Genomic DNA, 11,132 nt, shown 5'->3' with positions numbered 1-11,132 from the left:
TATTGGAGGCTCATTCATGTAGAGGAGAAAAATGGGGGTGATGACAATCAAGGATTCTTGGGTTCCAGGTCTTTGCAGAGAATACTGGCATCTGCTCAGGAATTATTTAACTTTGTTGAAGACCTGAGGTACTTGCAACTAGCAATCCTTTGAAAAGCAAAGCACTTAAAATATTACCTAATATCACCACCACCGTCACAAATAAAAACCCATACATCTACCTTTTGTAGTCTTTCCAGATCCGGCTATGGATTAAGTTTTTTTTTTTTTTTTTTTTAAGCTGCAGCTTTCTTGGAAATGGATGCAGAAGATGCTTTGTGGCCAGCTCCATACAGTCATATTTTAAAAATTACACGGTCAAATCACTTCAAAATCTTGACAGGACTAAATTCAGATTCTTCTGAAAGGAATCCAGTCATCCGAGATTGAATTCATGACTCCGTTCTAGTCATAGCTGCTCCGTAGTGAAAGGCAGCCAGCGAGCACTAAAACTGGGATATTTATCAGAGGTTTAAAAGAAGAAACAATTCTCTTGGAAGGCAATCGTCAATTATTAGGCACCAGAAAAACTACATTGCCCCTCAAAAATGCAAACATTCTTTTTGAAAACATTTTATTGGAGGAAAGCTGTCCCACATTACAGTTATATCATCAATGTCAATTCTGTACCCACACAAGTGCATGATGGGAACGCAGTGATGTGTTCACTAATCCAGTGGGTTTACAAGTGTCATAAATGTGACAGTACGAAATTCAAACAAAGCATTACAAAGTAAAATTTGAGTAAATCTACACAATGGGTATATCAAAGTGAATTATGTACAGTAATAGGAGAAATATAATTTAATAGTTGACATGCTGGCCATGGAAATATATTCCTTTCACCAATCATATATCTTTAAGTATGGACATAAAAATAGTTCCAAAACATGCAAAGAAATAGATAGGAATCTAAAAATGTTGTGAAGTTTCTACTGAAAACTCCCATAATTTGATAAAACACTATTTTGTTTTTCCCCCCTGGTCCCTAAGCACCACCATTAATTTAAGCTTTTGATGCAGAGTTGGGCAAATCAAAGCCATCGAGTCATTACAGCAGCTAAAATGAGGGCATGACACTTAGTATCGGTTAGAATATGCTGAGTTAAGGTTGTATTTCCACATTTTGGGGGAAAGATTATCCTTTTTGGTCACACCAAAAATATTTGTAAGTTCGAAGTGGAGAAGTCAAAATAATGCACATGCTCATTACATGGTTTGGCTCAGTTTAGTTTTTGTGTTTATTTTCTAAACTGCAATTGAAGTCCTTTCTTAAAAAAAACCGCTACAATTCAAAAAGGAGTTCTGAACTATCACTGGAAATTGCAACAATAGAAACTCGAAGGGTGATTTTAACCCTATCTACTCAGTGGAAACTGGGTGGGTGGGCAGTTAAATCAACTGGGTCACTTGCATGCGGATATCCCGCCGTCTTTCATGTTAACCTGCTTGAAGTCGGCGGGTCTTCTTTAAACATGCTGATCAGGGTCTGATGACATCATCGGGTCCCGACTGCAATTTTAACTCTGGCCTGAGCGGGGATTCTGGGACCCCAAATCGCTGGACACCTCAGCTTAACAGACTCCCGTGTCCAGTGTTCAAACCAGGCAAATGGTGGGAAGTACGGGAAAGGACGTATTAGTTTAAAGCCAAACTAATTAGGCGAGTGAAACTACTCTGGCCTGGCTTGGCTTACCCAACTGAGGATATATTATAGAAATTACATACATGAACAAATTGAATTTCACAGGGGCAATGGCTTCAAAACAAAACAAACAGTATTGCTACTGTATTTTCACCAACACAGCACCCCTAGATGATTCTTGTGCTGATCTGGGAGTAATAGCAAGACTAATGATTTAGTGATAGCAAAGAAATCTGTACCAGTATATTAAAAAAATTCCATAGCTCAATATTCCCTGTTTTGTACAGCCTATATTAACTCCAACACTAATCAAACTTTCTCAACACAAGTTAACTCCTAAACATTTGAAAAACTTTAAAAATTTTTTTTTTATTAAAGTAGCTTCAGATGCAATTTCCCTGCGAGTGATATCTGTATTCCTGCTGACAGTAATTCAGATTTATACGACTGGCAGATTTTTAATCGCTCCTCTTCCAGCTATTGCGGCTGGCCCAGTAATATTGCAAGAAACACCCGTGTAATCACCCACTTTCTGTTTTTTCTGCTCCCTTGATCTATGCTGCTATTGAGGAGATGGAAAAGAAAAACCAAGTTCTCTCTGACTGGAGAAAGCCATGATTTATGATGGAATCCTAAAAAAACTAGTTGGCATAAAAAGTACAAATTAAATTTAGATTTGATGAGTCATTTTCTAATTTCACACTTCCAGCAGGGAGAGTGAAGTTGGAAAATGTCACTTACCACAGACACAATTACCCAACGGCCACCCAACGGTATCTGGAGAAATTGTGCTTGGATATTTTTGGAGAAACGCAGGGCTAAGGCCTACAAGTACAGGGCAGCAGTGAAAGGTTTAAATAAAATACAGGGTGAATCTACTACCAATCATCCTGGGGGTAACTCAAGGCCCTAAATCACAGTAACAGCACAGATGGAATGAGTTTGACTCTGTGGCTCACGGTGTTTTTTTTTTTTGAAAACACTAATTTTGGTCGTGTAAGAAGGTTACATGGAAAATGTTGGAACTACACAGCAGATCCATCAGCATCTGTAAAGAGGAAAAATGGGTTAATGTTTCATTGTAAACCTATCAGACATGGAGACCGGAAGGTAAGCAAGCATACAAATGGGACTGAACAAAAGAAAAGAAAGGCAGAGAACTACAGTCACAAATCAGGAATGTTCACTCCTGACAAAGAGATAATGGATTGAATTCCAATTTCTAGTTCTTTAGGAAGAGTCTACACTGAAACATGAACATCTATCTGCAGATGTTGATGGGTCTGCGGTGTAGTTCCAGCATTTTCTGATTTATTTCAGATTTAGTGATTTATTTCAGATTTAATGATTTATTTCAGTTTTAAACGATTTATTTCAGATTTAACATTTAAAGTTTTTTTTGTAAATAGTACTTTCTTGGTTACTTCCTTTTTAAAAAAAAGCCCTCTTAATTTTGTGTGCACAAAATAAATATATCACTGTACAGTATTGCTGTACACTACTGGGTAGCACAAGTGTAACCAATACACTTACTTATCTAGTAAATTTGGATGAACAACCTCGGGTTGTTCCAACTTGGTCAGAAAAATCCCACAGGCCAGGGCTCGAGAGGGTGAAGCTGTGTATATTTTTTTTATATGCGGAAGTGTGTTCTACATAAGGATACTGGGCTCAAATGGACCAAGGAAATCATGGTACAGAGCAACAGTTCTAAAACAAAAAAAAGGTCAGTGAGGTGAGATTACTCATCAATAATTATGGTTTGTAATTGTATCGTGATCCAGAAGAGAAGGGATTTGCAAACAGAAAAAAAAAATCTAATGAACTACCAATTGTAACTTTGGGTCATTCCAATGAACCAAGCATGAAAATGCACTGACTGTCGTGCCAATTTGCTGGGGGGAAAAATACAACACACACATTTCTACCCCACTCCTCCCACAACACCTTTCAAACCGCTTGAAGGGCAATTATTGTAATGCACCCTAAATACTAGGATAACAAGACACACACTTGTAAGCACTTTAATAAGTAAAGTTAACTTCTAGTTTGAGTTTCGAGCTTTTAATTCAAATTGGCCCTCAAATGCTGGGAAGCCTGCACACTGCCCAACTCTCTAATGTATCGAGCTAAAAAGGCAGGCATGCACATAAATAACACACTGCTAAACCACAACCATCGCCATTTCGCAAAAGTTTCCTTCCTCTGGTACAAAATTCTGTACAGCACAAAAACACTAATTTAGTCTTTGCTGATAAGTCAAAATCTGGACAGTTTAAAAAAAAAAATCACAAAGCATTTGATAACCACAAAGTATGGAATCCTACTTTATTACCCACTTGGGTGCATTAGGGAGGGGACAAGATCATATATTGCTTTTGAAGACAAGAATGATGTGGTCGCATCAGCTTTGCACTGGTCCTACTAGTTTGTGGTTGCTGGTGTTGTTAAAACTGTACATAATTCATGCTTTACCTCAACAATAGATGCAATCTGCTGCAGATTCTCTGCCCAAAGGCAGCTAAGGAGGTTTATTTACTTTGCCTTGCTGTACACATTTGAGTTGCTGTCGATTGTGTAGATTTTGTAACTTTGGGTTCAGGGTGAACGCTAATATTTTCCTTTTTAAAGTATCAAAACTACATTAAAAAAAAAATTGAAGTTTTATAAACTGAAATTTAATAGACATCTCATCAAAAAAAGAAATATGAAAGTGAAGCAGGTCTATGTTCATAAAAGCTCCATTCAGACTCCATTAACTAGTTTGTCATCTTAGATTGCAGTTGCTAGTTTGAGATGCTGCATGCCGAGATGGGTCTATGGTTAGCATTAAACTGCAAAAGGCTGAAATCTCCGCCAAGGAAGGGATAGGCTGCCCAATGCAGCACAGGATACTGGTCAATGACATTTATCTCATTTAAAAAAAAGATTTTCAATAACTGTACAGGATACAAGAAAAGCAAAACAACCAGCATAATTAAACCCATACATGGTCTTCAAGCTACTGTACTGTGAAGGGAGGTAATCAAGTACCAATGTACCCCTTCAATGTCTACAGTTGCAGGGGATCCAACCACAAATGCCAATGATCAGTTAGGACATTGTGTTCCTACTGAACAATTACATTTAATTCCAAGTACATTATCTAAAAGAGAGCTAGCCTTTAGACTGCAATCTTATATAACAAGCCAAATGAAAGCAAGAAACTGGTTCAAACAAATGGGTTGATCTGCAACACAGCAAATTTCTGCTGTACTCGCGTCACCAATGCTGACCCTTGGTGCAATGGATTTCCACCTTGAACAAAGAGCTAAAAAGGTCTCATCAGACCTTCATGCCCAGTCTCTCAGAAAGTACATCTGACGAGGTTATCCTGATCAGGAGGGTTAGTATTAGACATCTAGAAATTGATGGGGTGTGGGGGGGGGGGGGGGGGGCATAAAATTCCTGCTCTTAATAATTTTAGTAAAAACTAAAATTAAACAGGAATTTCCTCTTTCCTTCTATCCCCCAAGTCCTGAAAAACATCACTTGCTGCAGCTGACAGCTGAACAATGACATTCTCCGACTCAGCTATCTTCCAGAGCACCTGAAACCTAGGCAGATCGCGAAGGCATCCCTCCAAAGAACATGCTTAGAATGATGCACTGGGCAACAAACAGACTCCTGCACGGCCCTTCCAGCACATATCAGGCATCGGGGCTGGGGGGTGGGGGAGTCGGGCTTCCACCAGTGCAGATGCATTGATATGTTGAAACAGCTTTAAACTGGTTCTCCCCAGGCTGGCTAAACACCACATTCTACTGCCAATCTGAAATATCCAAGTCAAGGTTAGCACAACATACCTCCAATATATAGATGACGATCAGCAGGTTTATTGAAAATTGAACTCAACAAAACCAGGACACAATTCACTTCTCAGACAGAATGGAAGAAAATCCTCCCAAGATCTGGTGATATGACCAGACATTAAATTGCAGAACTCCTTGGTTAGAACAAAAATGTCCCCACATTCAGGAGTACACCACACTCTAAAAACATCTGCACTGGTTCAGCCCTTTGATGTCCAACATATGCTGGGGAGACTTGAGGAGTTAGCATTTCTTTGGGCTCACATGCAGGATCATTCCTTTGTGGTTACTAATGCCAGAAAACTTATTACTGTACCAGGATTTGAAATGAGCTGGATCCACACCACCAATGGAGATGGGTCACTGAACAGATTATTTTCTCCTTGTCCAACATTTAATTCCAGGCACTTGGCATTGTTTGGGCTGCCTTCACAAGAAATGCAGCATCCGACAGTGCCTCGGGACACACAGACTCAGGAAATTCTGCCCCCACCCACACTTGAATGGCGGGGGGAGTTTCAGACAAAGATATTTAAGCCTTTGTACCCATTATCCCACAGCATAGCTTTACAGTCCCAGTGTTTAAACAATGTTGCACAAGCACCACAGACATGTAGGTTGCAGCAGAAGAGAAGATTTATAGTGCCATGGACATACATCACACCATCCGTTTTGAACATCTGTAGAAAAATCCATCAAGCAGAAAGTGCCAGTAACAACATTTGGCACCAACCTTGAATGAGAAGCAGCCAAACTAGGATCAAAATCCACACAAAAGCATTGAAATTTTCATTTTAGAAGTATGCAACTTTTCCAAAGAGGTTTCACACTCTACAGTACTTATTGGCAACATGCTTTAAGATTACAGCAATAACAGCGGTACTGGTATACTGTTGTATTAGAGTAATTTAGCAGAGCACTGAGGGAACTGTTTGAAAACAAGAGCTATTTTAATGGGAACTTCTACATCAAAACTGGTGTGCTAGTAGCAAGTCTGACATAGTGCTCCGAGATATTACAAAATGAGAGAGGTACCCATGGGGTTCAGACACTGTATAATGCCAAGGGCAAACGGATTGTGCCTGAAATACATTTCTCGAGAAAGTTAAAAATCTTGGTCAATAAAGGTTAAAGGTATTTAGCTTTCCAAGGAAACTGAAGAAAATGGACTTCTGATTAAGTCAATGGAAAAGCACAGCAATAACATGGAGGGATATCCTTAAAATAAAAACTACACATTGACCCGTTGGCTCCTGACCCAGAAATGAATAATCACAGCATCAAAATGCCAAAGAACTGGGGCTCCAAGTGCAGTTGCGAAGGGTAGCGTGCAGAATCCTGACTCAAGGCTTCCTTGATGGCTTAACTGGTTAAGGCAGAGCAGTTGAACTATACAAACCAGGAAAAGTCCCAGAATTGATCCCCAGATTTTGCCGAAATAGAGGTGCTGCAACTGGCCTTAGTGCCCTGGGTTAAAGGGGAAAACTGGTCAGGATTCTCACGGACGACTATCTTTTGCTGGAATTGAGAATGTGCGGTGGTCAGGTGAAGGCAGAATCAGGCTTGATGAGCCTTGTGGTCAAATAGAACTCATTATTTAGACACATGAATGACAGGGAGCTGGGCGAGATGCTACAGAGGGCCCTCAACAGCCATGAAATTGTACACCAACAAGGAGTCAATAATGCCTTCAGATGGGAAGAAAATCACATGAAAATGTTAAGTACTGAAACATAAATGAAATACACTACTGCCTCTAGAAACACACAGAGTACCACGTCACACTGTGCCTCGATGGCAAATATAAATGGTTGCTTCTTTTGGTGCAAGCTGGTCTTTATACTTTTGTGTCAACTTCCAAAGGGGAAAAAAAATCACTGGACCCAAATTCACCAACAATCACAATACATACTGTTGAACTTTCAACTGTAAAGCATAACATATTGGTGACTGCCTTTCTGAACACAGGCCCCCGGTCAGTGTAAACTTAAGTAAACAAAGATTCACTGAACTGCATTGACAATGCTCCGTAGTTGTCACCAGCATTAACGAACATACCCATCTCGTTCGGTAATCTGCTGCTGAGGATTCTGTTATGCTCTTGCACATGCAAGGTCATTTCTTCCCGAGACACACTGGAGTACGCACACTGCATGCAGTTATATCGACCCCTGGTGTGCTCCCACACAATTCTGCTGTTGGCCGATTGAGCTGCAAAAAGGCAACGAACAATATTTGGTCAAAATTTACCAACAAGAAGTGCATATTACATAACCAAGGCCAAGTTTACCTGAAAAATCACTTCTGCTGTTAAAATGTGGTGAGGAGTCCATACAAACACTGCACCCTCAGCCACAGTGAATCACAATTAAAAAGTGCTGGGCATCAAGAACCAACCTTGGCCTCATGTATTTAAATTTTATAGCTGTTAAAATATAACATAACAAATAACACAATTATATGCAATTATATAGGGCCCTGGCGAGACCACACCTGAAGTACTGTGTACAGTTTTGGTCTCCTTACACAAGAAAGGATATATTTGCCATAGAGGGAGTGCAACGAAGGTTCACCAGACTGGTTCCTGGGATGGGGAGATTGTCCTATGAGGACAGATTGAGTAGACTAGGTCTATATTCTCATAGTTTAGAAGAATGAGAGGTGATCTCATTGAAACATACAAAATTCTTACAGGGCTTGACAGGGTAGATGCAGGGAGGATGTTTCGCCTGGTTAGGGAGTCTGGAACCAGGGGTCACAGACTCAGAATAAGGGGTCGGCCATTTAGGACTGAGGTGAGGAGAAATTTCTTCACTCCGAGGGTGGTGAATCTTTGGAATTCTCTACCCCAGAGGGCTGTGGAGGCTCAGTCGTTGAGTATATTCAAGACAAAGAAAGATCGATAGATTTTTGGATATTAAGGGAATCAAGGGATATGGGGATAGTGCAGGAAAGTGGGAATGAGGTAGAAGATCAGCCATGATCTTATTGAATGGCGGAGCAGGCTCGAAGGGCCAAATGGCTGACTCCAGCTCCTATTTCTTATGTTCTTATTAACACATTGAAATGTCAGTCAAGCAGGAGGAGACTCGCCTCAAACTGACCACCTCAGTACAAATCAATAGCTCATCAGCAAAAAATGTTTTGGCAAGAAAATATGGAGAAAGTGACCAGAAAAATCAACAAAAACCGTTGTCCAGAAATTAAACTGAGCCCAATATTCAACAAAACCGTGATTTTTTTCCCCCCCACCATAAGCAATGGCCTGATCACTTTGAAACATGCAATTCTAAAGAACGGTGATTTAATTAATTAGAGGACCATTAATTATGGAGAAAAACAGGCATTCCTCAGTTTAAAAAAAAAAATCACCCCCATAAATCTATTTCACAAATTGTGGTTTTCAACCAGCAATTTAGCATTCAATATCAAAAAGCTGACAGCAAAATAAAAAATACAATTTCTTTTGGAAAGTAAAAAAAAAAAAATAGCTCAAGATTAAAATACACCTTACCCGCACTTTTCCTCCAGACTGCATTGGAGAATGGTAGACTTTCGGAGGGAATATAAGGTCTAAGGCGTGGCTGTGTGGCGCCTTGGGAGAGGCTGTAAGGTGCTGGGTGCATGTATGGAATGAAGGGCCCAGGCACTGGTGTGTGCGCTTGGCTAGGAAACCTGCTTAGGCTGGGTGTGGCAAACAGAGATGGCTCTAGCAGTGAAAATGGATGTGGGGTTGTGGAGACTAATGGCATTGAATTTAGTGAAGTATGGAGACTTGGTAGGGGAGTTGGGAGTGGTGCGACTGCCTTTGAATTAGTTGCCGTGCTGATGGTGTCCATGCTTGCCACATTGCTATCCTTTTCAAGCTGCTTGATAACACTTTGAAATTTCACTGGCTCCACAGAGGCTGGCTGTTTAATCAGAGGATCTGATTCACTGGCAGATAAAGGGCTGGGACACTGCTTCTCCACCTTCTGTGGCAGAGAATTCATCGCAGTGTTAAAACACACATGCAGATGTTTGAAGAGAGATCGATGTGTTCGAAAACGTAGTTTACACGCTTCACATCTGTAAAACAAATCATTTCAAAAATTAATCTTTGACTCTTAGCACCTTTCATTTCTGGGTTTAAAAAAAAAACGAACAGCATTAAAAAAAAACTTTAAAAATGTTAATGAGCGCGCCGTGACTCAGTGGGGCATTCTTGCCTCAGAATCAGAAGGTTGTGGGTTTGAGCCCCACTGCATAGACTTGAGCGCATAAACTAGGCTGACACTTCGGTGCAGCACGGCGGGAGTATTGTACTGTCAGAGGTACCGTATTTTGGATTAGGCGTTAAATCGAGGCCGTCTGCCCGCTAAGGTGGACGTAAAAGATCCCATGGCACTATTTTGAAGAGCACTGGGTTCTCCATGGTGTCCTGGCCAATATTTATCCCGCAACCAACAAGAATATAGATTATCTGATCATTTATCTCATTGCTATTTGTGGTATTGTGCTGCATGCAAATTGGCTGCTGCATTTTAACAGTGACTACATTGCTTTAAAGCATTCTGCAGTTATGAAAGTGCTAAAATCCTAAACCTAGTCCTCCAGCCAAGGGGTGACAATCTGTTCAGACCTTTCCTTGTGATTTATTGCTGTGGCAAAGGTATGAGAGTAGCCGAGACTAACATGTCCCCGTGGAGGAATGCAGTACATGGCTCTATGCCAGTCACTGAAGATCAAAGGATCATTCTGTACTGCCAAAAACTGCAGGTACAGAAAGAAACACCATTGCTTAGAGACCATCGGGGTGGTGGCAAACAGTCTGACTTTGCTACAAAGTTTACTTTAAAGTTAATTTTTGACTTGAACAACTGGATTATGGAAATTACACAAATTTCCTCAGGAACAATACAAAAGGAGGGCACGAAAACCACATCAATTATTCAAGGCCAATTAAAAATCTCAAAGGCTCACCTATTGGCTTGGTGAATAAATGGGCCCTCTGGTGGATCACTAAGCCATAGTCTGAGCTGAGCTAACTGATCTCAGCCAGGATAGCAGCGAGAGTGCTACAACTGACCTCAGGAGAGGTCATTCCCATTCCTCCTTTAGGACCCTCATTGTAACAGCCATTTTGGATACCTCTCTAAAATCTATTAGAAGATGACTGATCAAAGTCTCTAAGCAATGGGGGCTTGGTGCTTGCATTTTTGGAAGTACAGTTCTGTACTTTAATATATATAAAAATGTAAAATATATAACAATTATTTTGTTAAAAGGTTAGTCTGGTGGTGCAGTATGGAATTATCCTTGAGCGTCATTAAATGGCATAGACCCATGTACTGCATTCCTCCACAGGGGGCAAGTCAGTCTCAGCTGCTCTCTTACTCTTCCTCGTGGTTTATTACTGTGGCAAAGGTCTGGGAACAGGCCGTTGCCCCTTGGCTGGAGGACTAGGCTTTGGCAGAACAGTAACTCGAAAGAGCGAGCGAGCTTGTATTTCTACAGTCCCCACTGCATACAGCTGGCACATTCGAGCCAACGTGATTTGCCCGCTATACACGGTGAAACCAATGTAATGAAATGAAATGACTCCCAAGCTGCCTGAA

The 11,132-nt window shown here is 40.7% G+C and overlaps 1 protein-coding gene across 1 annotated transcript in view; it reads right to left on the bottom strand.

Annotated features, from left to right (window-relative positions):
• Positions 1-596: 596 nt before the first annotated feature.
• znf414 (zinc finger protein 414) overlaps positions 597-11,132 on the bottom strand; it is a 29,815-nt gene continuing 19,279 nt past the window's right edge. Inside the window, exons 4-5 of the mRNA XM_086004740.1 lie at positions 9,050-9,603; positions 597-7,746 (exon numbers count right to left, since the gene is read on the bottom strand). Of these exons, the coding sequence (XP_085860866.1) occupies positions 7,523-7,746; positions 9,050-9,603 (778 nt within the window). The 3' untranslated portion in view covers positions 597-7,522. The remainder of the gene's footprint in view (positions 7,747-9,049; positions 9,604-11,132) is intronic.

This window comes from Somniosus microcephalus, chromosome 13 (assembly GCF_052327205.1).
Source record: "Somniosus microcephalus isolate GS21.2 chromosome 13, FLI_Smic_1.0, whole genome shotgun sequence".
NCBI lineage: Eukaryota > Metazoa > Chordata > Chondrichthyes > Squaliformes > Somniosidae > Somniosus > Somniosus microcephalus.
This window is presented reverse-complemented; position numbering and strand designations above follow the sequence as displayed.